This window comes from Fistularia commersonii, chromosome 20 (assembly GCF_037954325.1).
Source record: "Fistularia commersonii isolate RoL2024-O1a breed Wild chromosome 20, RoL_Fcom_v1.0, whole genome shotgun sequence".
Lineage (NCBI taxonomy): Eukaryota > Metazoa > Chordata > Actinopteri > Syngnathiformes > Fistulariidae > Fistularia > Fistularia commersonii.
The window spans coordinates 4,075,608-4,103,465 of NC_141303.1; the positions used below are offsets into that span (position 1 = coordinate 4,075,608).

Here is a 27,858-nt window from a genome sequence, read left to right on the forward strand (position 1 = left end):
ACAGGCTAGCGGTCCAGGGTGAACCCCACCTCTCTCCCAATGCCTGCAGGATTCCTGCACCCCTCTGACCCGGAGTGCCGGATAAGCCCTAGAGATAATGAACAGATAAATGATTAATTCTCTCTTTTTGCATTCATTTCCTTGTGAAACATTTCTACAATCCCGTGCGGTCGTTGCACCGACATTCTGATCTCACATTATTCTGCCTTTCTAAATAAGCCAAAAATATAAAATCTAGAGCTAATCGTGATGATAGAAAGACAAGAGAATTCAAAAGCACCTATTGGGAAATGACCTGCAGTGGAGTGTTTTTGGTAATAAATTAATAATGACAGTAGAATAGCAGTCAAACTGCAAACGTATTGAGTTTCTTTCTTTCTTTTCGTTGGCTTTGTCAGCACTTGTTGAGTCTTCAGATAAAATCTCTCAACAGCTCAGGATTCAGTTTGATTCAATGAAGCGGAGATACGTTTTACCTCACAATGATACTGTTGCACTTCTTAGGTAACTGGATGTTCCAGCCCATAAGAATAAGCAGTTTTTTGTTAAGTAATATACATTTTTCAATTAGAACTTAAACCAAATATCAGTTTTACAAGTCCAAAAGAATATTATCATGTGGTGTTATGAGTTGTCATAATCCGATGGTGAATGAATCCTGAAAAAACGTTTAATTTCATGCATAGTATATTACAAAATGTACATGTTCGATATCACTCGCGTATCGAGTATTGCGTGCTTTTCACCGTGGGCCTATCTCATTAATTCGGTCGTGATGAAGTTGATTCTGGGTGACTTCTTGCTCGCTGAAGACGTCATCATCTTATCAGTACGCTGTCCTCTTTGTGGGGCACCTCTGCCAACCCCTTGTATTGCAGATCACCGGTGAACGACCGTGTTATCTCGGCAGAAATTGCAGACCAAATCTTGACGCCTTCCTGCTGATTTGAATTGAAAGTCTCAAAGGTCCACTGATGAGTGAAAGGTTTCTTTTGAGGCAGTTGGGTCAAACATAAATACCCATCGTTGGTAAGTGTGAGATACACATCGAATGAATGGAGGCAAGGAAAGCCCCTTTTGATGTTTTTTTGGATTTTTACAAATTGCGTTTCGTGATGAGTTATTTATGATGTAATGTAATGTTTATTTCCAACCGAGGATTTTGCTTGTCGTTTATTCAGAATGGAAAAAAACAAATATAAAATTTCCTTCTATTTAATATGTACAATCAGTGTTGGTGTTTGTTGCCCCAAAGAGCGAACATTTAATATTGTTACTAGGTGCAAAAAAAAAAAGTGCCCTGACAGCGACCCTGAATTTAGTTTTGCACCTTAGTTCAGATCTAAATCTGAGTGAACGATAAAAAAAAATAAGCAATACGCTGTTAGAATATGACAGCGTCAGTATTTCTTGATTCAGCGTGACAGTTACCCATGTTTCGAACGGAGCAGTAATTATCATTTGCATATGAGAAGTGTGTGACTTGATTGGTCGTGAGTGTGTTCATTGGGTGTGTGCACGTCTGGGAATCAAGGGGGTGAGGAGTTCTCACACTGGCGTTAGAGGATGAGGATAGAGGCAGGGGGTGTTGTGACATCTACACAGAGCACATGGTGGCAGTGAAGCAAGTGTGGGCTTGATGCAAGTCGACACAAATCTTATTGTTCTACTTTATCGTGTCTTTACACCCGTGTCGCTCCGCAGTTACCAGTCAAATAATACAGGGATGAATAGGATACGGGATGCATACTTTTAATTTACAGATATCCTTCGGTATCTGCCACCGTATGATGTTTAAGTCGGTAGATATAGAATGAGTTTCTGTTCATGTAGACATGAGTATGGTGTGTCTGGACTTGCTCTGTGGTGACTGTCTCAAAGCTGTCCGGTTACTCAGAGCACACTTAATAAGCATACTCAGGTTTGTTTATGTCATCACACAAGGAGTGTATCGGTCTTATAAAGGCATATGTCTAAGAGGGCTTTCTAACCGGATTCATAGACATGAATCAGAATATTTCATCACCGCTAGACCGCTCACGGTCAGGAAAGATACCAGGATAATTTAGATATCTGACTTACAGCACATGATGGATTTAATCTGTGCTGCTCAAATTGAATTATTTCTATAATAAAACATTTCTTCGCTAGAATAGGTAAATTCAGTTCTTTTCGAAAATACAAAAAAGTTGAGGGTCAGAAAAAGGAAATGTAGTAAAATTAACAATAAAGATCACTCAAGTACTTATTGCAGAAAATGCTAATCCTCACGTAAACAGTGTGTAACAGACGTATAAAATTAGGCAGATTACTCCTAAAAACTTGAATTCAACGAAGAATGTTTATCGATTATTTAACTAGTGTTTGGAAAAGTGAAGGCATCAAATTCATTGCGAGAGTTAGGAGAAAAAATTATTTGAAATGAAACCTCAATGACAGACTTTCCAACTTTTCTTCCACAGGGAAAGCAAAAACATAGATAAACATAAATGGGTTAAAAGTGCATTATTCTGGACAAGTATAACCAATACTTTTACTTACAAAAAGTAACAATATAGGAATTAAACCAAAAATAACTCATGACCTTAAAACCATTTTTACCTAAGATTTCAAGGGGCTATGAAAACTGAGATCCAATTTTCTAGCTGTAAGGTTAATAACCTGGTTCATCTATGTTATATTGATGCAAAGAAATGTGAGAAATATGGAAGAAGGAATTACGGGGCAAAATATGTAAGAGAGTCAAACGAAGAGGAGACAAAATCTTGACAAAAGCCGGTTTCGTGCGAACAAAAGCGATGAAGAAACACAGACAAGCTGACCACGACTGTTTATCTCTGGAAGACAAACATACGGGTCACTGAACCGAGAGGGATGGAAGTGGAGTGCATCAAAAAAACGGCAGCAGCAGAACCCATACTCGTGCAGACACGAGTGAAAACACAGGATTTTCACAAAGTTGGGACTTATATCTCATCTCTAAGAATCCGAAGTACGAGCCAAATCAACAAGCAAATGTGAGGATTCTGTCTGTGCTTTTTTTAACATTAAAACTACTTATTCATGAAGTAGAATTCATATTAAGCGGTGGAGACATCACACATAGTACTACTTTCTTGTAAATGATTTGATATGTCAGTAACAGTAACAATTTCTTTTTCTGCATCATCAAACTCCAGCGCTCATTCCCATTATCAGCGAAGCACGATGTCATCTTGTGCACGTTGCGTGCGCCACTGGTATGTGCGAAGCGTGAGCGGGGTCAGGAGGCATTTTGAAACTTCTTGATTCGGTGGCGACTGATTACAGAGCAAGCGTAACAATCACAGAAATACATTATCTCTGCGTGCCACTCTGTTATCAGACATGAAGGAAACTGTCATGTCATCACATCAGTAGTCATCTAAAAGATGCTTAATGAATATTTGCGACTGACAAAAAAAAAATGATGAGAGGAGCGCTCTCTCTCAACACAAGGGTCATTTACCTCAGTTTTAGACATCCTTATCAATGATGTTTTGAGAAGCACGTGATTTCCGACTCAGCTACTGGCTACAGACTTTACGGCTCCACTGACAGCGAAGACACTGAGCAGCTGTCATCAGTCAGTGAGTGTGTGTGTGTGACTCAGGCGAGACGCACGTGCACACACACACACACACACACACACACACACACACACACACACACACACACACACACACACACACATTGATCTACAGAGGTGAAAAAAGGCATTAGCAGCAACTATATAGCAAAGGGATCCAAAAAAGGGGTGGCCTCTTCTTTACTACCTTTAGACTATGAATGATTACAAAAGCACTTGCCCAAGTACACACATCTATAAAAGATCTAGTGGAAAACCTCTAACGTCTTTCTGATTTATTTTTTGTTGCTTCTGAAAACTGACTGAATTCTTGCTTTCTGTTCTGTTCTTTGTGTTGTTATTCCTTCGCTGTCATTAAGAGAAACTATTCTTTATACGTATAATTTTCATGTGATCAAAAATGGATTACGTTTTAATTTTGCTCATTATCAAAGCGTGTGCCAGTGTGTATGTATGTTTCAGATATCGATCGCTGTGGAAAAGCTATTTCCTTTAACCCCTGGACGAATTTGGAAGTGAGTTCGCTGCTCGTTCTCTGCTGTCAGCCCTCCAGACGGACCAGTAAAGCAGGCTTTTTGCCGTCATATCTGCTGCCAGCTGGTCTGACGAGAAGTCTGTCTCGCTTTCCTCATGTCTACCTGGTGACGCTTCGGGGGTGTGGTCTGTTCAGTGTCAGTTTCACCTGTTTCATTCAAATATTTGCATTTAAACTGTCTGGTGTATTAAATATTTATTGAAAAACTAAGAAAAAAAAATCTGGAGTCAGACTCACTATGATTAAGGTTTTTATAGAATCACCCACTAATCCGTATTTACATCATATTTTTTGACGTTTCACAGCAGCTACAGGTTGAGTAAGTGGTGCAACAAAAGCTTTGGAGAGAATATCTTTGCAAAGCCTCCACTCTTAAGCTCTATGCTGTCACCTGACAGGAAAAAACACAGCTATGGACTTTCCAGTTCAGAGTGAAACTAATTATTAAGTAAACATTACAGGGAAAATTTCCTGAATAGGAAATCTTAACTTTGAGAGGCTCAGTTTAATTGAGAAATCGAGTCTTTGAATGTAGATTAAAACTACTTTATATGACTCGTCTTTGGTAAGAACACATGCACATATAGAACTATTGAGCCAAAATAATGAAAATTATAAAGTAAGGGCCAAAGCCACTTTAAGGAGGAAACATAACTAGGTTTGAAGAATACACAGTATAAATATGGTGTAAAAATATCACATCCATAGTTTCCTCTATTTCAACGATTCGCTGAAGCGGCATCAGTATACTATCATATGGCTCATGTTTCCACAAAGCCTACAGAGAATTTGATCAGCACTCTTTCGTGCCAGGACCAGTTCCACAAAGCCAACCATCAGTGCTGGCTTATCCTCTAACGTGCTGGGATGAAGCCTAGTCTTATCTGAGTTTCTGTTATGATTAAGAAAAAGCATGATGGAGTTTAGTGTGGTGGAGGCCTTGCAAGGTTGAACATGAAAAGATGATTATGTTTTCTAAAAGTTTGCATGTGATATGTTTTAATCCGCCAGTGAGAATCTGTAAACAGATCTATGAGGGTAAAGCTTTCTGTCTATTGGGAGAAAACTGCAGTTAAACTTCTACAAACTCCTGGACAACACAGGTTGATCACAAAGAATCACCATCATATAGTATGGAATTATTATGGATTTTCTAAAACGGTCATCACTGAAAGTGATGGCGTGATTAATCCTGGCTGGGTTGAAATGTCATGCTGCAATATCAACTGAAAAACTGTGGTGTGGATGGGATGTCATCTACTTAGTTCCCAAAAGTGTAATAGCCAACAATAGGTGAGGTCAGTAATAGGTCAGATCTTTAGGCTGAGTTTAGTGATGCTGCTTGCTGCTCCCCCATAGAGCATTAATCCCCCATTTATCTAGGCTTCACCGTCACACTGTGTGTGTGGTTTGTACTGGAAACAGTGAGGGACTGGCAGTTACTGGTGACGTCAGCAGGGAGGGAGTTTTTATGAGATTCAAATTCAAACAGACATCAAGTTACACCTGCTGCATGGACCGGTAGGTTTAACGCCAAAAAAAAAAAGGCTCAGTTTAAACAATATCACGGTTTTCTTCCTTTGGCACTTAACAGTCAGACAAAAACAATGGTGGATGTTACACTGAAGGAGGACACGGCACGACTGTCGCTCCCAAGTCTTAAAAAAATGCCTTCATTTTAGTGGGTACATAAAGATCTGCTGCCTAAACCACTTGTATCCGACTACAACTCAACCTTTTAGTCTTTAAATGTTCACGTGCCACGATTGTATCACCGCATGTGTGAGTTTGTGAAGGTGTGTGAGTGTGTGTGTGCACCGCAGGTGGTAAAAAGATAACACCCATCTCAGCGGGGATCCAAACCCACCTCCGTCACGAAACAACAAGGTTCTCACACCCAAAGTACCCTGAGCTGATTTCACACTAACACCATCATTGGTAGAAAGGGGATGGTAGACATCTACTTTATGACACATCAACTCGATGAAAATCAACATGAAACATACCAGAGGTTTAATTGATATTTAGAAAGACTTCTAAGAAGAAATAGTAGAATGAAACAGTCAAAGCTTCAGACTGAAAAAAAAACACTCAGTGTAGTCAATCTTCCAAATATCTATACTACCTATGATTTACTCCTGAGGGGATGCTAGTTTATTAGGCCCATCCAGCAGCCCTGAGGTGTCACCCCCGGCTCTCTCCCCTGCCCGGTTCCTGGCTGTTTCACAGCTCCAGGAGGGACTATTATCCTGTCAGCGGCCACTTTTCACGGTAGTGCAAAGCTTCCCCCCGTGAAAATCACACCCCTCTGCTTGTTTTGTTGGCCCGTGGAACAGCGAGTTCAAACACGGGTCTGAGAGGGAGGTGCTGCAGATGGTCATCGAGAATTAGTGTGGATAGAAAAAAAAAGAAAACAACTATGGAGGGGAAAGAGGCTATACACTGGTGAAAACAGGGGGCTTAAAACTGTGGTCACTTTTTATAGGAGGCCCATTTATCTTTCAATCTCACTGACAAATTTCAGTGAGAACAATACAGCACTAAATATGCAAGATTTCTATTCCAGGTGAGGAGTTCTCCATTTATGTGCTTCTATAAATTCATAATAAAGAAATGTCTATGAAGTGTTGCTGACATTCTCTTTGTCACGGATGAAAAGTTATCAAAAACCATGAGCCCCAAAGAGTCTTGATATCCTTATACATCCTTTACAAATTACCAAACTCTTAAATTCTGCCCCTGCCCAAGATCTTGAGGTCATTCCTTACAAATATTAAGGAATTTTGCTAAAACCAAGGATTGTTCCTGGTTGTGTTTTTTTTCTGGTTAACTTCCTTTAAAAATGTTGGAAATTTCTGGCTGGTAGTTAGCAATTTTTCCCAATATTTCACTTGGGGGAGATGTATTTATTTCTATTTCTTTTAATTCTAACTCAGATGGGGCTACCACTTGCAACTTTTGTAGGTTTTGTTTCTTTTGATTTATAAAATAAATCACAAGATATAAAGTCATTGACAGAAAAAGCTAACCCAATTCACAAAATAAACATTATATTAACCTTATTTTGTAACATATACTTTATTTCTTAAAGTTCTGCAATTCTGGTCAGCTTGATTTCTAACTATTTGAAATCATAATTTTGGCATAAAAAGTGACATGACAACAATATCGTTCGGGATATATAACGTTGTTCTTATTCTTATGAGAAAAGGGGTATTGAAAATGTGGAATGCTCTAAAAAATTTGCACTTTGACAATATTTTTGCCAGATTGGCTGCTTCTCTGTGACAAAAACATCTTTCACTGCGGAAATGTGATTTGCAAGATCTACCTGACCTAGTTCAGAAAACATGTATAGCACTTGAGGAGATAGCACACAGAGCTGTTTGATTCTCATCAGTGCGCCGCATATTGTCCAGGAAGTAAGTTTACGCTTTTACCAATGTTGCTTATAAGCGATTACATGTGAACATAAAATCTGATGATAAATAGATCAACTCTCTTAACTAACATGCAGAAATTATTTTAAAAAAAAAAAGAACAAACTGACTTATGGGTGTAGCTTTGAGTGGTAGTGCCCCCTGCAGGTATACAGTGTAACTCTAGGGAAAGTTCTGACAGTAGGAAATATGTTTGCGTCATCAGCACTAATCAATATTTTTGTGTATTTGACAACTTTATTTGAAAAATGAAATGAGCATTATACAGAATTGAGAGTCACTTTAAACAATACAATATTATTCCCTATTACTTTTCATTTGAAGTCAGGCTGTAATAAGTTAACATGGGCATTCAAAGAATAAGTATCATACATTTCAGATAAAAATATTTTCAAAAAACTCTTAACTATGTATAAAAGAGATTACATTCCCACTGTGAACACAGAGGAAACAAAACCACTGAAAGTCACAGTGTTTATAGTACAGTAAGATGTATTAAAATAATCAATTTTGCACCTCCATTAGGAGATCTTGTACACACCTTGCATGACTGAGTACTTTGTCAGCACTTTGAGAGAATCTCCTGACAGCTTTTGTAAACTTTAACCAAACAGTTCAGTCTTGGCTTTGAGCTCTGAAAGATACAAAAAAAAAAGAGACAATGATTATAACTGGGCTATTTCTATGACAAAATTTGAAAATCAAAAGGCTTTGCACTAAAACGTCGACACGTCCTACATTCATACTCACCTGAAACAATGGCACGACACTAGATATTGAATCTTTGCTTGAGGAGTCCTTCAGTAATATTCCAAGGTAATAGATAATCTTATGCTGAAAAAAAAAAAATTAAATCCACCCGTTATAGAAAAAGTAAATTCATGTTTAAGGTCAAAAAGAGTTAATATATATAGGATACTTTACCATGTATATAGCCTCATTGATTACAATATCCTTGATTTTGCTCATTTCAATGAAGGCAGTCGTCTCTCGCCCTGAGGCATAGCTGGACGTCACCTGAACACCCAAAGAACCGATAACAAGCAGGGACTCGTGGTCTACTTTCACCAAGTGGATGTGAAGTATCATGCCAACCAGGGTGATGAGTATAGCACCGGACAGAATGGCGGTGTTCTGCAAGGTAGCAAAAAAAACAAAAAACAAAATCAAGTAAATATTAGAAGCTGTTCTTGTTCAAACCGCTAAAAATCAATACATACGGATTAGAAGCAAGAGATGTTGTTAAAGACAATTTCTGATCTGAAAATCACAGTCAGCTTCTGTGATTTTATTCAGACCCTACAAGACAAGAAAACCTAAACATGAAATATTTTGTGTCCTTATGTCCTTGTCACTTGTATCAAAAGCATGCAAAGGCTGTCATCAGCCTTTGCATGCTTTTGATACAAGTCTGCATGAAGCACACTGACATACAACACCAGAAGACTTACTTGTAACCACTCTGACAGCTTTTAAGGATATAGGATTTCTTTCTCATTCCCAAATATCTATTTTTAATGCAGTCGTGTCAGTCGGCCACGAACGTAACGTAAGGAATTAACCGCTGCAAGGTTCTATCAAGTTATCTTGATGGAATTGGTGAAACTAACTGCGATTTCACGAATAAATAGTGTGTTTTACCTCTGTGACAAAGAACACTGCATACGCCGTCGTCCACACCGAGCAAGTGTACATCATCACTGTGCCGATGGAGACTTTAGGGGAGCTAACTGTGAACTCCCTGCAAAAGCTGGAGTGACTTTGGCAGTCCAGTGAAATGGTTTTGCCATTGATATCGGTATATGTTTCCTTCTCCATTAGAGACGAAAAGAAGACGGCGAAAGCTAAAAGACGACACGGAGGAGTGAGTAAACTGTCACCGCTAACAATGTTATTGCTAATGAAGAAGCTACGTTAGCAATGAGCTAAAACTGATACCCAAGGTCAAATGAGGATATTAAGTGATGGTGCCTTTAAAAAAAAAAAAAAAAAAAAACAATTACACGCCGATTGAGACAAATAAACGACTAACATAAATAAACAAACATGAACATACTAAATATAGAGAAGATATCCAGGATAGTACTTTAAAAGACAGTGTAAATCAAGTCAAGGTTTGGGTGCGCTCGTAATTTTAAACGGTACGTCCAGGAGCAGGTTGAGGCACGTAAAATGTCAAATACTAAACATAAACTCAACGAATTACATGAATTATTCTCAGAATTTGGGTACTAAAATTTTAATAAAAGAAAATTAAGTGGAATTTATAACGTACTTGATCTTGGCACGTTGTTTTAACACCAACACTCCACTAGTCTCCGCCCACCCGTCTATATTCGGCACACGCCGGTGTTATTACAAAACACACCTTAAAGCAGCTGGCAGCTGCAAAGCATTATGGGCGACCGTTGTGGAGTCATTTGATCAATACCAAAGCATCTAACTCCGTAGCCATGTGAATAATTTCAAAATCCATACATTCAGATTTAATTGTGATAACAAAGAAACTATTATATATGGAATCGAGGCCACCGTGTGTTTTAATAACCAAAGGCGAATACGCGCTTGTGAGTTTTTGTCCTCCATTTCCCACAATGCACTTCGAGTCAATGACTTTTGACCCCTGGATAAAAACAAGCCGATCAGCTGATGTAAAAGCAACAACAGCTTCAGGGGTCTTGCGCCAAATAGCGCAGCAAGTTGAGTTTCTCAATAACGTCAGCTGTATGTGGCAGTCGGCGGCATGATATTCGGTTGTTAACGTGTCCAGTTTAAGACGGTCGAGGCCGCAAGTTAGTGAAAGAGACTGGCGTCGTCGGTTGGACTTGTAGCCCCTGCTAGGTCAGTCGACTCAAATGACGGTTGTTTTCCTCACAATTGTGTTCAATGTTACTTAAGTATAAAACAGATGGGTGGAAATGAGCGCTGAGATCCCGACAGTATGTTTCAACCCAGGTGATGGGCATTTTGGGAGCTTTAAATAGCATCTTAGTGATCTTACAATCACGACTTAACAAGGTTAGCTACCATTAAAACGTTGAAGTTTCTGCCCGGATTTTCACACTATTTTAGCAACTGCAACCGGCAGAAGTAAGGTGCTGATTAGTCTGTTTTTCTCTACTTTTTGTGTGTTGTACATTAGTAAACAACCACTTTAAGGTGGATTTATAGTTAGACCTACACTAGCATGAGTTTTTCTCAATCGTGCCATATATCTCTATATACAGATATATAAATAAAACATGTGATCGATTGCTTTGCTTTTACCATATTCACAGTCAAAACGTCTTGTCCTGACCCGTCAAGTTTGAGATGAGCGGCCAAGGTCCAGCGCTAGATAAAATGAACGCAGTACTTGTGTGCCAAGAGAGTTACGCCTGCGGGGGTTCGGACGAGGCCGCCTTCGAGTGCGACGAATGCGGCAGCCTGCAGTGCGGCCGCTGCGAACTGGAGCTCCATCGCCAGGAGCGAATGCGGAACCACGACCGGGTCCGGATCGCGGCGGGACACGTCCCTTTCTGCGATTCGTGCAAAGGCGACGGCGGCAGTCCGGTTAACGGCGGCCGGCTCAGGGCGGCGGTGCGCTGCCAGGGCTGCAAGATCAACCTGTGTCTGGACTGCCAGAAGCGCACCCACGGCGGGGTCAACAAGAGGAAGCATCCGCTGGCTCCCTACCCTCCGGCCAAAGCGCTGCAGGAGAGCACCGCGATCGACGAGGAGTCGGACGTGGAGATGATGAAGGCTCAGCTGGAGAAGGTGTGCAGCTTCCTTTTGGTGGACGAGAAGGAGGAGATGCAGGTGAGTGCTGGAAAAGCAATGGGCATTCATTCATTTTCTGCATAAAGGTTTTGCTGTACCGTATTATCGTGACAAGCTACAAACATATTGTCCTGATTTTTACAGCACTGCTGTTACTGGAGTCATGGTTAGTTCTGATCAAAATCTTTTTGTGGCAGCTGGACTTGACTTTCTTCCCTTGAAGACGTTTATCATCGCTTATTTTTCACTTCTTGTTTTTTGTTTTTATTTTTATATTAATCTTACTTTACCTTTATTTTATATATTTTATGTTTGTATTGTTAGATGTTGGGTCTGCTCTAGGATGCTATGTTACACCATGTGCCCTCCAATTGCCCCATTGGACAATTCGGGCAGTTTGTCTGATTCAGATCCAAGAGGCTTCTTCAATTGCCACAAAAAGATTTCAACAAGAAGTTACTAATAATTTTTGGGACCCAAACTACTGGTTTCGATAATAGGCGTTTACCAGTATATAATTTAGATATACACATATATGTCTTATAGTCTTCTTTTCCCTTTGGCTTGTCCCTCAGGGGTTGCCACAGCAAATCTAGCTCCCCCTTCGAATCCGATACTATTTTTTTTCAAATCATGTCTATATTTAAAAGAAGGAAAAAAAAATTGAGAAAATACAATCGTTTGCACATAATGTAATAATGGACAGAAAACAAGCGGAAATGATAAAGGTTACTCCTAATCAGGCCTAAGTTCGGGAATGATTGATGAATAAAAATATAAACCGCTGTCATCAAGAAACTTAGCAGCCACATATTTATTTGAGTAATTCAAACACTAATGAAATGTGATGTTTATTTTGTGTTTCCTTCTGCACCGACAAAAATGAATTGTATCATAATTCTAATCAGCTCAAAGCCTGATTTGACCTTAACTGGTTAATGAACTTGTTTACATACACATGCATAATAAGGATTAAGAATGCAATTTTTTGCATCAGCACTCTTTTTTTGCATGACTGGATAGGACTATTGTGATTTATAGGGTTGGCCGATATTTTTGTTACCCAAGCAGTTATTGTGATGTGTGTATGTATGTGTGTGTGTATATGTATGTGTATATATAGTGATATATATATATATGTATAGTAATATTTGTTTGAAAAACACAATTCAGTATTTTCTTTGCATGTGAAGGTAGTCATCAATTGACTTTCAGGTAAAGGATGAAGAGGAATTTGTTAACAGACTGGACTGCAGAACAGATGAGCTCCTCAAGGTGGTCTCAATCTTTGGAAATACTGGAGAGGGCAAGTCCCACACCCTCAACCATACGTTTTTTCTCGGGAGAGAAGTGTTCAAGACTTCCCCAACCCAGGAGTCCTGCACCGTGGGAGTGTGGGCAGCTATGGATCCTTTGCACAGAGTGGTTGTCATTGACACAGAGGGCCTGCTGGGAGCCGGTAGGGGTTGTTCGGTCGCAAAATATATAAGATCACATTTCCAGATTTACTGCTTGACATTAAATTGTTGAGTCAAAGTAGCAAGCATTTTCTACTCTCTTTTTTTATTGGTATTCAGGATCTAGCCAGGGTCAGCGAACCCGGCTTCTCCTCAAGGTCCTTGCTATATCTGACATTATCATCTATCGAACCCACGCCGACCGTCTCCACGATGACCTTTTCAAGTTCCTCGGGGATGCCTCGGAGGCTTACCTGAAACATTTCTCCAGGGAGCTGAAGGCTACGACCACACGCTGTGGTCTAGATGTACCGTTATCCACACTTGGCCCCGCAGTCATCATTTTCCATGAAACTGTCCACACAAAGCTGTTAGGTTCAGGTACATCTCAGTCATCCCGATGAAATATTTTTACACAATCCTCACTGTACACACTCTATTTTTGACTTTCTATTTTTCTTGTTCTCCCCTTTCCAGACAAGCCATCTGAATCGGCAGATCGTCTACTCCAGGAACGTTTCCGGAAGCTAAATCTATTTCCGGAGGCTTTCAGCTCCATCCAGTACCGTGGAACTCGAACCTACAACCCTCCCACTGATTTCAGTGGCCTTCTGCGCAGCCTCGAACAACAGCTGGATAACAACACCACCCGCTCCCCGCGGTCTGCAAGCGTTATTTACAAAGCTCTGCAGGTAGTGGCGCTTTTTCATATTAATAATTATCGATTGCACAGTTCAGCCCCCTCACAAATGTGTATTTTCCCCCATTTTAGGCACTAAGTGAACGGTTTAGCGGGGAGATTCCTGATGAGCACATGACGAGTAACTCTTTCTTCCCAGATGAGTACTTTACCTGCTCTTGCATCTGCCTCAGCTGTGGGTATGTACCTTCTTTTCTGCTGTGGCCTTTGGATTCCATGACCAAAAGTTGCTGAATATTAAATATTTTATGACTATGACACTTATTTTGTATCGCTTTACATTTTTTTTAATAAATCGTACTTTCTTAAGCATTGGGACATTTCTCACCAATAGTTGAAATTTCTAAATTAGCAATATGGAAGTAGGTCATCTGTCGAAAGCAAATGAGCAGGAAAAAGTACGAATGTTAACAAAGCATTTTAAATCCATTCACGGTGCATTCAGCACCTTAAATGAGAAGATTACACTCAGTGGTGTTTTAAAAACATATAAAATTGAATTAATTGTATTCCAGCATACTCAGCTGGGGATGGACATAATTTATTATGCACATTTAAAATGATAATTTCCGAAAGTGTGCAAGACTAATTATAAAGTTATAGGCAACACTATTTGCATTTCAATATTAGTGAATGGAATATTATTACCAATGGTCATCCCAAGACTCTTCTTTTTCAACATTGCCAGCAAATAGTCAATGATATGAGCTTAGACTTGGTGGCCCTCTGCTTTCAGTTCAGGCTGTAAGAGAAGCATGAATCACCTAAAGGAAGGACTGGACCATGAAGCCAAACATCGCTGCCGCTACTCTGCTCAGTATGACAACCGCATCTATACTTGCAAGGTGAACGCAAACCCACACACTCGTGCATATAATAGATGGTGCTTGAAGAGACTGTAAGTGCGTATTTTAATCCTCTCAGGCCTGCTACGAGGCAGGAAAGGAGGTAATAGTGGTTCCCAAAACGACAGCCTCGTCTGACTCACCATGGTTTGGCTTGGCAATCTATGCTTGGTCTGGGTGAGTACCGTGGCAAAAAGATTGGCAGCGGCTCACTTTTAGCAAGAGAAAGAGCCACGACAACCCAGTACAATGGTTATTATATTAGTTACAATAGTTAGTCACGTCTCTTCTTTTCAAACTGTTACTGACTTTCCTGTGCTTTCGGTCCAGGTATGTTATCGAGTGTCCAAACTGTGCTGTGATTTACCGCAGCAGACAGTATTGGTATGGAAACCAGGATCCCGTGGAAACTGTGGTCAGAACCGAGATCCAGCATATCTGGCCGGGGGTAAGGCCTGAAAACTGCTTGCACCAAAGAAACTGTAAAGTTGCACACCATCATAGTCTTTCTCACATAGTAAAATACATTTTTTGTGAATGCATTGGAGATAATAGCTTAGGAACGGAGTTAGCTGTCCTTCTAGTCTCTTAAGTAACACTTTATTCCTTGAGGGAACAAAGTGGTAATTGTGGTAATACTGAGTCACTGTGGTGCAGAGCAGCCAGAATTCAAGGTTCATAAAGCAAAGTAATAAATAAGTGATATTAAGGCAACATTACAGTGAGAGAGACAAAAATATACAATGGCGCTCTTTTCACTGATGACAGTAATTCTGTCTCAGCAGCCTTTTTCTGGAAAGATCTAGGCTATCAAAGGGTCTTTAAATGGAGAGACAGCAGGGGACAGACAGAATTCATTTGTAGATTTCAATAATCTACACATACAATAAAATTTGTTCTACTTTTGTTAACCTATAGATTGTGTGAAATCTTATTGTTGAACCCACTCCCGCTCTGGAGAAATCTTAAACTACAATCTGCGATCATCTGATAGCAGATAGCTGTTCCCATTTTCTTTGTTTAGTTAGTATCTCCATCATATTGGGTGGTGGGTATCATTTAGTTTTGACACTATTCTAGTTTTGTACACAAACTATTATAATGTTTTAATCACTTGTATTCTAATCAATGTAAATTCCGTGAAACTCGAGATTCCCTGGCAGTAATTGCGCCTTTCTTTCTCTCCTTAACAGTCCGATGGCTTTCTGAAGGACAACCACAATGCTGCTCAGAGGCTTCTGGATGGAGTGAAATACATTTCTCAGTCGGTGTCTGAACTCAGCGTCAGGCCCGCTAAAGCCGTCACCTCCTGGCTTACTGACCAGATTGCTCCAACCTACTGGAAACCAAACTCTCTTATCCTGGTACAATGATTTACACGCACTAAAACCGAAAAAGGCTCAAGCACACAGCCACTTTATACCTCAAGGTAGATACAATAACTGACAGTAGATTTGTATCTTATTAATGTGCAGAAATGCCATAAATGTGGGGAAGAGTTCCAACCCAATGACACGAAACACCACTGTCGGGCCTGCGGGGAAGGTTTTTGCGACGCCTGCTCCTCCAAAACCCGGCCGGTCCCGGAGAGGGGCTGGGGCCTCGCACCCGTTCGAGTCTGCGACGCGTGTTTCCACAACAGGGGAATCCCAACTGGTACATCGTTTAGTTCTTCTTTTTTCTGATTAACCTGGACAGATGGAGACCTCAATGTCTCTGTGGCAGATTGACCAGTCTCCGTCTGGGTTCATTTTGGAATTCCAGAACGAAACACCGCTTCTGACCCAATTGTTCGTGTAACAGACTCTATGATGAGGCGTCCAGTCACAGGTTGAGCGCGGGATGAGAAAGCCGGTCGGGGAAACATGGATAGCGCTTAGCAAACACAACCTGCATGCACAAAAGAGTTAACTGTGGTTTTGAACGGTCTCCAATGGTATTTTACTAGATTACTCAGCCTTTATTGAGCTTGTGCAAAGTAAACTCGTGACATGAGTCAATATCATTAATATTCAAATATTTGATTTCAATTACAGCTAGTTTCATTTGTCTTATTTTCCCCCCAAAAAAACAATTCCATTGTTTTTTTTTCCTGCATTAATCCTATTTGACCCATTGTTTCTGAATAAACAAACCTTTTCTACTTGAGATGGAACCGATGGCTCAGCATTTGCACCCATGTAATCCAACCTGCCAACTCTGCGGTGTCAGACAAATGAGTCAAAGACGAATAACTAAGCAAAGTAGTTATTACGCGAAACCTCCACTACGAAACACTGCAGGATTCTGTAGTTTAGAGGCTTTTTGCATCGACACATATCAGGACAACTCAGCCCTAAAACCTTGCGCTATTCAACGCATCGGAGCACCTGACTCACACTTGTATTTTTTCTTTTTGTTGTTTTTTTTTTTCCGTGCTGCAGAGCTGCTGGATGCTGCCTTGGAGGAGGAAGGTGGAACTCTGATTGCCAGGAAAGTAGGAGAGGCTGTTCAAAACACACTTGGAGCTGTAGTTGGTGCCATAGACATACCACTTGGTGAGTATCTTATTAAAATGACCAAATATATTTCTGAGCTGTGTCTTACAGGGATAAAGGTTGTTTCCTTTATAGGTTTAATAGAATGATATACAACGTTGCACGTATCTTAAAACTTAGATGAAGATTTGCCCACATCACCCGTTGTGGTTTAATATTCAGTCAGAATTGTTTGGGGTCAACTTTCACTCACACCTTGCACAAGAAACAAACTGTATTTCTGGATAAAACAATCATAGATTTTGATCTATAAAACACAAATGTAAGATTTTTTTTTATAAAAAAACAAACAATAAAAAAGAATTTAATTAGAATATGTTATTTGTATCTGTATCTGAAAGTGGTGGTCGGGTTAGAATTGTTTGTAACGTTCGTATTTCAAGAAGGACTGCCTGGTGTTTGGAAAACTGCTGAGTCATTATAACTGCAGGACCCTCCTTTGTTTTCGACAACAGGCCTGATGAAGGATGCAGCGCGTCCGGCCTACTGGGTCCCAGACCAGGACATCCACTCCTGTTGCGAGTGCCAGAGGGAGTTCTCCCCACGTCTCTCCATCCACCATTGTCGCGCTTGTGGTCAGGGTGTGTGCGAAGACTGTTCCCAGGGACGGCGCCCTGTGCCCTCTCACGGCTGGGATCACCCGGTGAGGGTCTGTAACGGCTGCAGCCAGAAACCCGGGGAGCTCTAGCAGGACATGGAGCCGGAGTCAGAGTGGGACCTGTTACCCAAAGCACCCGCCACAAAAAAAAAAAAACAAAAAAAAAACTGGTACCAACATTATGTTGACGCCTTGTCTCCGGCTTGATTTTATAGGCATTTCCCCACCCTTTGTGGCAGGTCAGACTTTTATGCTGTCCTCACTTTTCAGCTCCTTGATCCTAATTCACATTAGTATGCCTATAATTTACACTGTGAAGAATACTGGTCAGACTGAAACTTGAATATCAAGCAGGAATGAGGATGAAATGCGTTGGGTTTTTTTCTACATGCTTGCTTACATTTTTATTTTTGTTCAGGTAAATTTTCTTACTCTGCTTTTGATCTTTACAATTATATAATAATGCACAATAATGCATATGAAAGTCATATGACAATCCCTTCCAGTGTGACCACATTAGTATTATTGGGAACTTTTATAGCCTGGGCATACGTTTACATAATTTAATAATAGAATAATTTAGGGCTGGGCAATATATCCATATAGCCTATTACATTGTCTGTTATATTATACTGTAGATTTAATTTGTCTTTCTGTCTTATTTTATCCCTAACCATGTTAGAGTTTTGCTGTCTATAACTAGACAAGGATCCTTGACAGGTTAAAAAAAAAAACGCTGATTATATAACATGAACATAATTGGCCAAATCTGTGTAATAATTTATGAAATTGCCTCAAAATCAGAAAAAAAAACTTGGCCTAAAGGTTGACTTAAGGGTACCTGATAACTGGAAAAAATAGTTGAACAATGAGCCAGAGATCAGTAAAGATCTTTAAAGGAATTAGTTATTATAAAATAAGGTGCAGGGACATTTCAGAAAAGTGGAATTAATGATGTGGTGAACACACACTCAATCAGATATCTCAATATTTGATAGTTCACAGGAAACTTTTCCATTACTGACAGAGTATTTTCCCATTTTGCCTCACCAGAGAACTACTGCGTGAGGGTCTTACAGGTGCTTTATTTGGTCTTACAGGAAACCTGGGAATCCAGGAAAGGCTTTCAGGAAGAAAAAGATCGCAAAACTTGAAACAATTGAAACAAACACAATTGATCCATATTTGGATAATTGTTCTGTGGCTTTCAGAATTACAGCAATCAGTCGGCAGAGATGCAGTGTAGCAGCAACAGGGATTAGAATCTGTAAAATTAATACTTCACTCGCTAATCCCTCTAGCCTTCATAGCTGTGCGCACATTTTTGGTCGACCGATTTTATTCAGCCTTGAGAATTCTGTCCGAAATGTAAAAAAAATATACGCGTAGAATGAAGAGTAATAGGGATTTTTTTTTCATGTCAAAATTCAAATGACAAGTACGACTGCAGCTGGATGAGAAGAATCAGTAGCTGATTTAAGCAGAGTGGCTGGCTCACAGTGGCAATACAGTACAGTGGACACTTCAAGGCATCCTTGAGGCTGGCCCCTCAGCACAGGTCATGCTTGGAGGCGTCACACTGATCTGAAAAACTCAGGCTGTTAGCTTAGATTGCGGTGAGTATTTCAAAAAAATAGGCAACTTATTTCGATGCTGTCGCGGGACTGTAAATGATATCTGATAACAGCATCCATTGAGTCTGGTTTACTACTGAGCATTATGTTCGGGATTTGACTGCATCTGAGGTGGCTCGTGCCATTACAGAAACCAACTGGAAGTGCATTTAACATGTGTCAAGGGAACCCGGATAGATGACGTGTGTAACATTCTGAGGTATATTCAACAAAAACTTCTACTTGGAACAGCTCATTCATGTTCATGTACGCTCATTCAATATCAACCTATAAAGGAAAGACTCTCTGCATTTGTGTTTTCATTCAAATCAAGTAATATTTCAATCTACCTCACAACTTTTAAGTATAATGGTGAGTGGAATTTTAAATTTTTACAGCCCTTTCCTAACCTTTCTAACTTTGAGGTTTTATCCCCAGTGATGCCCATAAATGGTCTTTGCCACCAGAGGGCGATGACAGATCTTTCACAAGTTTGTAATATCAGTAGACCCTCAACAAATTACTAACTGGTTGATCAAACAGGCAAATCCCACAAGCGTTAGTTGGGAAGATGACTGTAGATCACAATGTTTTATGATTTTTTTTTTTACCATCAAATTTTCCTCAAGCAGTGATGTAAAACTATGATTTCCTTTTCAAACAGAGAATGTTGCATGCCATCAAAGTATTCACACAGTTTAAGGCAAGATAGATTCAGACATTTTAAGGCCACTCGTTTATTAATTACCTTGGTTATCTTTACTGACGTGAAAAGCAAAGAACTATACATCCCACAGCTGAGTTTTTACACTGATCGGACAATGGGACTTAAGGTATGTTTCAGGTGCCTGGTTTTTGTGGTTCAAATTTGCCAATGGTGGTTGAAATTTAAAAAAATGTTTTGGTTCAAATTTACAATCTTGTTCCTTAGAGACATGCAGATTGCCATGACACAGCACAAGAGCCATATATATTTAGGAGAATATTGGTATATTGGTCATTTTTCAAGTTGTGATATGGGGGAAAAAAGTAAGACTAGAATTATCAGACAGAAAATGTATTCAAGTCCGAGATTACCGAGAGTAATTAATTCAGTGCCTTGCATGTCTTTATAGCTCAGTAGAAACCTTGTTTTTGAACTTTAGAAAGTTACAGAAACTACTTATTGTAGTGGCACTCTTGAAGGCAGAACTTTTTAATGATCTTTTGGCACAAAGAAGTAAAAAAAAAAAAAGCCCTGAGATTCCATACTGACTTCTCTCGCTTATCATCATCATCATCGATGCAAAGTATCCATGTACAGGCTGTGTGGTTTAAAAGCAGGATAACTACATCACATAATTCCCTGCCAAACTTAAAATATCCATCGATGTGATTAGAACATCACTGAAACGTAAAAAAAAATGGTTAAAATAAAAGCTTTCTGAAACCCAAACAACACTTCCAGGCTAAACTCCAACTTGCATCTCCTCCCCATCTTGATAGTCTGTGTTGTATGGGAAGTAGTAGAGGTCATGTTTGACAGCCATCAGCAGGCCGGGAAGCCCCCGACGTCCCCCAAGGTTGGAAGAGAAGACCACACTTGGGATCTGGTCATTTGCAGCCGGGTGGGGTGATGGGATGGTCCTCAGAAGGTGGCTGTCCTTTAGGCTCCATAACCTTGTGTAACAATCTTGGCCCACTGTGGAGACAGCAGGAGGAAAGTTGTACAAGTTTTGAATCACGTCTCCAAATTTCAGTTATCTTTGTCACAATTGTGATTCCCACTCTTTTCTGCATGGGCTTAAGCAACAATCTTACAGCTTTGTACTCTTAGCAATACTTTTCCTTAAAGTAGTGTCTGTCCAATTTTAAGTATGACTTTGACATTTCATCTCCCATTTTACATCTTTTGTTAATTTACCATTGAGATTGCTTCATACTCTCAAACTGTTCGACTATTACGCTTTTTTAGGAACCCTACACCACAGTATTGAACCCTAACATTTACAGTTCCAACTGGGAAGGTGATGGTTTATGACAAACCTAAACAGATGTAAAGCTGAAGTCTTGTTGACTTTGACTGTTTAACAGCACCAGGGAAAACTGGGGGAAGAACTAGTTGACGTCTCCTACCTGCCAACAAAAGCCCCTCTGGTTCACTGACATGGATGGGAAGGTAAGCATGCTCATTATAGTGGCCTTTGTACTCCTGCACTGGCTTTGTCACGCGTACATCCCACAGCTTGATCTGCACACACAAAAGTAAACACAGATGACAAGAACATATTGATTACAATTATGTTTGGAGCTATCCCATGGTTTTACTTGGATGCTTTACTAACATTTGGAATTGAGAACAAAATGCATTCTAATTCGGGATGTTATGGTGTGTTGGGGTTCATGGTTATGCCTTAATTTCAGAAGGAAAGAGTCAATATGTGGTCGGTCAGTTTGAATTTCAAACAGCGAGCGCAAGAGAAATCTCTACAGAAGAATATTATTTGCTTTCTTGCTTGGTAACATTATTTTTCTACTTTGGATACAAGAACTTGGTTAATGCAGTGTCATGCATTATTATAATCGAGTACGCTATGCTCGGTTTTCAACATGACTTACCCATTAAAGGCCACAGACAAAAGGAAGCTATGAAAGATTTAAATTCTTCAGGGTTCCCAAACTCTTTTCTAGAGATCATATTTCCAGGAAATTTCAGTGACATGCATTATTTTGACAGTTTCGTGTTTCTTCTTCGTTTCTCTATATACCTCATATGTTCCATCTGTAATTGTCAGGCAAATTCTGTTTAATTTAAGACACGACCTCTAATTTTCGACCCCTCCCCTCCCCCAAAATGATTTTTTGACCATTTGCAAATAGTTTTTTTTCCCCCAAGGAACTTGGGGGGAGAGGGGATCACTTTTTCAAAATAATTACTTTTTCAAACTTATTTTCAAGCAAGTCATGGTTTTTAAATCACAACATAGTGAGTCCATAGGGACTTGTTACACCCAAAATTTTGGGAACTTTCGTGGAAAAACAGCAGAGAGAATAAATAATCTCTCCAACAAAACAAGATTTAAGGATATTTTAATTCTATGCTTATTTGACATGTGTTTCCCAGAACTGGTAAACTGGACTCCAGGTTTTTCAAGCTTTGTTAGGGGAATACTCATAACATCTTAAAACAAACCCAGTCGCCATGTGAATTAAGATGTGTTTGTCAGATATTAAGCTGACCTGGCCCAGCATGTCAGCAGCTAACAGGTAGTTCTCATCCTGGAGGACGTGCACAGAGGTGATTGCTGATTCTTGATGGAAGCGACAGGCCTTCCAGCTTTGATCTTTGCGACCACGTTGCCGCAGGTCAATGCTGAAAATCTCCCCGGATCTGCAACCATTAAACAGGACAGGGACCTAGGAAAATGAAGCCTCTTTTATTTTCATTTTCTTACTCTTTCTCTCATATTACTCAATACCATATGACAACCAATTCATCATAAATTCACAATTTTAATGAAAGAGATGACTCACCCTGACAGCAAACTGCTGAGCCAAGACATCACTGCCAACGCTGAAAGTATTTGTTCGACCCGTCTCTGCGTCTTTCACGATCACCCTTCGAGACAAACCTGCCAGCAGCATGTTATTTTACTTGGATAAATCAACGTGGGGGAACTTAAAACTTAAAAATTCCAATTCTTTCAGTTTATAAATGAGGCTAACTTTCAAATGGCTTGCAAATTCCAATGCTGAAAATTCCTATGATTTGGCTCCACTTGGAATTCTTATTCTAAATTCTAAGCATGAGGCAACGTTTCTGCACAGAAAAATCCTGGGTTATTTAAGAGATTGTCCAGATCTCAAAGCTTTTTACTCTGCGGACGCCAGCTGTTGTGAAACGTACTGAAATTTCATTTTACTTTTGAAAATCAGAGCCAAGAAACACAATGACAGTGTGACTGACCGGTGCTGAAGGTCTTGTCAAACTGGGGATTTAGACACCAGGCGCAAGACCAGGCTGTGGATATCTTGAAGCTACACAGCATACCAGGCTGTTCTGGAGGAAGGGGGGAGACGAGATAGAATATCATAGATCAGCCATGGAGCTGTTGGCAATAAAAAAAAAAAAAAAATGTGCCAACATTTTTTTTTGTACTTATTTGTAAATTTACAGCCTGAGCAACAAAGTACTGCATGATCTAACCTGGGTTGAAGTTACTGAAGAGAGATGCGGGAAGTAAACTGACGCAGCCAGGTGTGTCTGCAACTCCCACCAGGCACAGCCTGGATATTAAGTTGGTCAAGGAAAATACTAAGCCAGGAGTATTTCTGTGGGAGATGTCAAATACGTAAATCAACAATTCGAAGTAAGACAGGTCTGAAATTGTACATCAAAGGGTAAGTGAAGTCAAACAAGACTTTCAATCAATTAAATTTGATGATCAAGTTCATTTTTTATCCCAGGCTACAACTTATTTGAGAAAAATGGTTCAAATTCCAGGAAAGTAATATATAATACATAATCAGGGAAGAGGGAAATTTTTGTGAGAAGGAGGTTACTTGAAAACGGGTTAATCTAAAATTGTTTACAGTCACTGCATGGAAAAAAATGCACTGTCTTTCAAGTTCATTGGCAGGGTCAAAGAGATATTAACTGTACGGGTGGACTTTCAGAGACGGGCTTCACTCATCCTTTATAAATATAATAAGGACATATTTGTTAAAGTAACAAAAAACATTTTTTAATAATAATGATGTCTTAAAAATGTAATACAGGATGAAATAACTGAGAAAAATAAAGGGGGGAAACAAAATTGAAACCAAATGAAGGATACAACACATGAGAGTCTGGATAGTTGACTGAGGCCCAACAGATAGAATTCACCTGAAACACATTGGGGCAGAATGATCAAAATTGAATGATATTTGATCAAAACATATTAGGCCAGTTTAATACAAGGTGACACAATCAACAGGGTGATTGTCAAGACTAAAAACTTAGTAAACTCAGATTTTGTAAAGTTCTGTAAGGACAAATTTGATGATATACAGTACATCATGAATCTACCACTTGTATTCATAATTGCTAGAACTACCATTTTACTTACACCCAAGACTAATAAACCGAGTAATTAGAGAGCAGAAAGAGAAATTAAAATTGATATCTCCAAGCAATCTTTTATAAGGTTACTTGCAAAAAGATAACAAATTCCTATAGAATTGTGCATGCTATGAATATTTGATAATGTGTTTATCACTGCATGTCAATATATTGCAAGACATTTGGAGGAAAGTTTTCTGTGTTGAAAAATAGACCAACACAAATTGTTAAGCTGCAAGAGGATAATTGTATTATTTGATTTGATTCAGACAAGACACAAACAACAAGATAATCCTGAAAAGAATAAACATGCTGCACAACTGGAATGTGATTCATTCTACACAGGGTGCATAGAATCATGAGCAGCATAAAACTGTTGTTTACAAATTGTGATTTTATAGGTGTTGACACCAGCACTGTAGCCATATTCATGAAAAATGCCACATTTTCAGCCATCTCAGATTTTTACTCGACCCGCAGCGCTTATACATGATATTAATGTCAACATGTTGCCATATGCAAGGCACTGACATAACATTGTTAGAGACATACAATTCTGGTGAAGGTTGAAATTCCCATTCCTAATTTGGCACCAGCTCTCTCAAAACTGGCATTGAAGATGGCTAGGCCCTTTAGACATCTTTATCTATAGTAACTTTCCAAGTGTAGTGAATTATTCTCACCTTGCGGTTGGTGAAGTAAAGATTATCACACATTTCCACAGAGAGGGAGCCACGGCTGCTGCTACTGAAGTTCATGATGCCATACTTGCAGCCTCCATGAGATACATCATTGACAGTAAACACCTGTTCACATGCTGAGTCCCCCTGCGTGAGTTACGGAAGGTTGGAAAAAATGTTACTAAAATAATATCTTGTCAAACTCCAAATAAGGTAGATTTTTTTTCTGCCATTTTGTGGGTTTAGGTATGTAAACAGTGTTATGTAAATGACCGTTCTTACCACTATGAGTCTGAAGTTATCGGTGTTGGGATTACTGTTGTCTGTGCTCTGGATCTCTAGCTTGTGGCGTCTCATTCCACTGACCTTCACCTCATGTACCTGCCTGAGGATATACAGTAGCCATGGTAACACAAAGCAGCACTGTCTGTAGATAATTCATGAAAACGGTATTAATTTGCATTTTCCAATTAACATGATAACATGCACCTTTGTATTTATGAATATTAGCCAAGATGACCAGATAAGAACCATCCGTGTTAATTAGGTATTTTATGTAATCATTAGTATTCTTAAGATGTCTTTTTGTATTTTAACCCAAGTGAATTGCAAAATTTCCACTGATTACATATGAAACAGCCTTCAATAATAGTAGCACATAACCTCACCTGGGCCCTTCTCTGTAAAACTAAAATATACTACAAAATATACCGTACTACTTCCGGCGCTGTCTCGGGCAGCTGCCTGCCAGAGTTTCTCCTCACCTTAGTGTCTCTTTTTCCCTAAACTCTATTACTGTTATGTTTTTACTTGAAACTCTGGCACAACAATTTCCTTTGGGATAAATAAAGTTGTTCTCATCTCATCTCATCTCATCTCAAAACACTGATAGTTTCTAATCATCTAAATGTAACAAGCATACACCTGATACAGTACCTACAGTAGGAGTTATTCGGTAACAGACCAAGTTGTCTTTTCTGTAGTAGCAGTGAGGAGTTTAGCCCCACTCGGGGTGCTTTCTGCAAAGAAGAAAATACAAGTTCCCTGAATAAGTAAACATTTAAAATCCTCCAGTTCCACTTAAAATGTATATATGGTCAGAGAATCTCTTAGTTCTCATTTCTCAAGGGAAAAAAAATGTGATGTTCACTTAAGGTTCATCACACTGAGGATGACTTTGCCATTCAGATTGTGTACTTTTTGTTCTTATTATTATCAACTTATTTTGTTAAAACAAAGACAGTAGAGGTTTTAACTTCCTTCACTGAATGAAGAGTGAACTCTCTGATCTCAGTCAGCCAGTATTTATCATATAGCTATAATTTAGAGAAGTAAAATAATGTCGAGACGAACACCAGTTAAAAGAGACTCACTTTTCTGGGTTTTTCATCCTCCGCGAGCAACCTGTTTCTCTGCTTCTCTCTTTCTTTCTCCTGCAACTGTTCTCTGGTGAGAGGGTTAGAGTTGTTGTGTCCTGGCAGCAGGCGGAAATAACGGTTCTTCTCTGGGTCAAAGTAGAAACCGGGAAGATCTGACAATGAAATGGGTATTAAATTAAATTTTCACAATTTTGGGGTTAATATTCCTACCTTCTCCCCCCCCCCAAAAAAAATCAGTCTTAATGGTTATCACTTTGGTTATTGTCCCGGCATGTGGAAGTTTTCAGGTTTCAATAATTACTGTGCTTCCTATGTGTGACATCACAGCTGTCCATCTTGCAAGCTAACAGCCAATTCAACTCTAAGCTGTGACACCAGTTTCCTCTTTCATCAAATTGGATTTACTTATTTTTGTCATTATTAATGTATTACTGTCTGGTTTTCTAAATGGGGGTTACTCACTTGCAAAAACACTTCCACCCCTAAAGTTGCCTTTTTTCCTCATTTCAACCACATTTAGTAATATTTTATTAGTCTTGATACAAGCACTCTTAGACTATAATATTGTCATCATTTACTATTTTGTTTCCTTTTTGCAGTGTTTCCTTGTGTTTTGATAGCATTTCCTCAGATAGAGTTTTGGGTTTCCTGTTATGTAATTTATTTTTTACAATCAAGCAAGGAATAAGCTCCTATTTCTATCTTGATTTTCTGGATCAACAGTTCCAGAGCAGGCTTGAGTCAGTTGGGAGGGAGGGTGGCTGTCAAGGAACAAATTATTTTGCTTTGTAAAAGAAAAGGTGTTCTTATAAAGTAGTTTACGTGGATCGGTTGGGTGCTGATGTGTACTACTGACCTGGGACTGAGCTGTTAGCCTTAGTGGACGAGGAAGGCGCGGAAGCATTGGCTTGGTTTACATGTGCTCCCTGAGACTCTCTAACTGACGGTCCTGCATCGTGTCCATACCTTAAAACAGACATAGAATTTGGAAATGTGGGTGACTAATTATTTACTGGGTTACCATACAACTGTTACTCTCAAGATCGTTAAACAGACTGGGATTCCTTCGATCATGCAACACCTACCAACGGTCGTCCCGTGCCGATCTTTGCCGGTTGCCTCTGTACCGTCCCCGTTGCCTGTGTGATCGCTGCCCCTCTCGCCAGTTTGACTTTTTCATCCCAGCTGTTTAAAGCCCAGATGGACCCAATCGAACCCCAAGGCGTCGTTGTCTTTCCTAATAGTCAGCGTGTTTGTGTTTGGGGCTAAGCTAGCAATATGTTGACTTACTTGTCAGGTTAGCTAGCCGTGAGCCGTCTCTGTCTACTAGCTAACATTAGCTACACAGCTTTCCCGAAACATTTAACAACATTGAGGAGGCAAAAAACGTATTAAATGTGACGGTTCCATTGGCACATCCGGGGTCGAAGGTTTGTTGAACATATTTTCAGGTCAAAATGATGAAACACAAACATTAAATGACTAACGTGCTAACTGTACACAGTGATTTGCCACCATGTTGTCCCGCCTTAGCGTGGCAGTTATTGGTTCTCCGGCAACAATAAAATGGGACGTTTAAAGTCTTTATTGGTTGTATTGTTAATAGTTATGTTGGCAATATTTCC

At 39.6% G+C, this 27,858-nt stretch overlaps 3 protein-coding genes across 5 annotated transcripts; 1 reads left to right on the forward strand and 2 right to left on the reverse strand.

Annotated features, from left to right (window-relative positions):
• Nucleotides 1-7,799: 7,799 nt before the first annotated feature.
• Nucleotides 7,800-9,932, reverse strand: pigh (phosphatidylinositol glycan anchor biosynthesis, class H). 2 transcript variants are annotated; one of them, XM_086166820.1, is made up of 5 exons: nucleotides 9,858-9,932; nucleotides 9,224-9,426; nucleotides 8,507-8,716; nucleotides 8,333-8,416; nucleotides 7,800-8,216 (listed from the first exon to the last, which is right to left on the reverse strand). In XM_086166820.1, the coding sequence occupies exons 2-5, from the start codon at nucleotides 9,398-9,400 to the stop codon at nucleotides 8,145-8,147; spliced, it is 543 nt and encodes a 180-aa protein (XP_086022946.1). In that variant the 5' UTR covers nucleotides 9,401-9,426; nucleotides 9,858-9,932; the 3' UTR covers nucleotides 7,800-8,144. The 2 variants fall into 2 exon arrangements, with proteins under 2 accessions (XP_086022946.1, XP_086022947.1); XM_086166821.1 differs by lacking the exon at nucleotides 9,858-9,932 and having other exon boundaries at nucleotides 9,224-9,589.
• Nucleotides 9,933-10,274: 342 nt separating this feature from the next.
• Nucleotides 10,275-19,402, forward strand: zfyve1 (zinc finger, FYVE domain containing 1). The gene is made up of 13 exons (XM_086166908.1): nucleotides 10,275-10,423; nucleotides 10,861-11,380; nucleotides 12,557-12,800; nucleotides 12,919-13,179; nucleotides 13,276-13,490; nucleotides 13,571-13,677; nucleotides 14,235-14,343; nucleotides 14,423-14,520; nucleotides 14,674-14,791; nucleotides 15,537-15,707; nucleotides 15,819-15,999; nucleotides 16,767-16,880; nucleotides 17,336-19,402. Exons 2-13 carry the CDS (start codon nucleotides 10,895-10,897, stop codon nucleotides 17,566-17,568), a joined length of 2,337 nt encoding a protein of 778 aa, XP_086023034.1. The 5' UTR covers nucleotides 10,275-10,423; nucleotides 10,861-10,894; the 3' UTR covers nucleotides 17,569-19,402.
• wdr21 (WD repeat domain 21) lies at nucleotides 18,544-27,773 on the reverse strand. Of its 2 annotated transcripts, XM_086166909.1 has the most exons (13): nucleotides 27,319-27,773; nucleotides 27,090-27,199; nucleotides 26,228-26,385; nucleotides 25,791-25,873; nucleotides 25,137-25,239; nucleotides 24,858-25,001; nucleotides 23,909-23,958; nucleotides 23,278-23,357; nucleotides 23,038-23,130; nucleotides 22,605-22,702; nucleotides 22,311-22,487; nucleotides 21,207-21,321; nucleotides 18,544-20,772 (listed from the first exon to the last, which is right to left on the reverse strand). In XM_086166909.1, exons 1-13 carry the CDS (start codon nucleotides 27,411-27,413, stop codon nucleotides 20,540-20,542), a joined length of 1,539 nt encoding a protein of 512 aa, XP_086023035.1. In that variant the 5' UTR covers nucleotides 27,414-27,773; the 3' UTR covers nucleotides 18,544-20,539. The 2 variants fall into 2 exon arrangements, with proteins under 2 accessions (XP_086023035.1, XP_086023036.1); XM_086166910.1 differs by lacking the exon at nucleotides 25,791-25,873 and having other exon boundaries at nucleotides 19,820-20,772.
• Between the last annotated feature and the right edge of the window lie 85 nt (nucleotides 27,774-27,858).

Excerpts from the sequence above, each read along its gene's own strand:
- pigh (XM_086166820.1), bottom strand. The coding sequence starts at position 9,400 with ATGGAGAAGGAAACATATACCGATATCAATGGCAAAACCATTTCACTG. Across the intron at positions 8,717-9,223 it reads CAGTGTTCTTTGTCACAGAG|AACACCGCCATTCTGTCCGG; the intron begins GTAAAACACACT and ends GCTACCTTGCAG. Across the intron at positions 8,217-8,332 it reads GTGTCGTGCCATTGTTTCAG|AGCTCAAAGCCAAGACTGAA; the intron begins GTGAGTATGAAT and ends TGTATCTTTCAG.
- wdr21 (XM_086166909.1), bottom strand. The coding sequence starts at position 27,413 with ATGAAAAAGTCAAACTGGCGAGAGGGGCAGCGATCACACAGGCAACGG. Across the intron at positions 25,240-25,790 it reads CCGAATAACTCCTACTGTAG|GCAGGTACATGAGGTGAAGG; the intron begins GTACTGTATCAG and ends GTATATCCTCAG. Across the intron at positions 22,488-22,604 it reads CTCAGCAGTTTGCTGTCAGG|GTCCCTGTCCTGTTTAATGG; the intron begins GTGAGTCATCTC and ends TCATTTTCCTAG.
- zfyve1 (XM_086166908.1), top strand. The coding sequence starts at position 10,895 with ATGAGCGGCCAAGGTCCAGCGCTAGATAAAATGAACGCAGTACTTGTG. Across the intron at positions 12,801-12,918 it reads AGAGGGCCTGCTGGGAGCCG|GATCTAGCCAGGGTCAGCGA; the intron begins GTAGGGGTTGTT and ends ATTGGTATTCAG. Across the intron at positions 13,180-13,275 it reads CACAAAGCTGTTAGGTTCAG|ACAAGCCATCTGAATCGGCA; the intron begins GTACATCTCAGT and ends TCCCCTTTCCAG.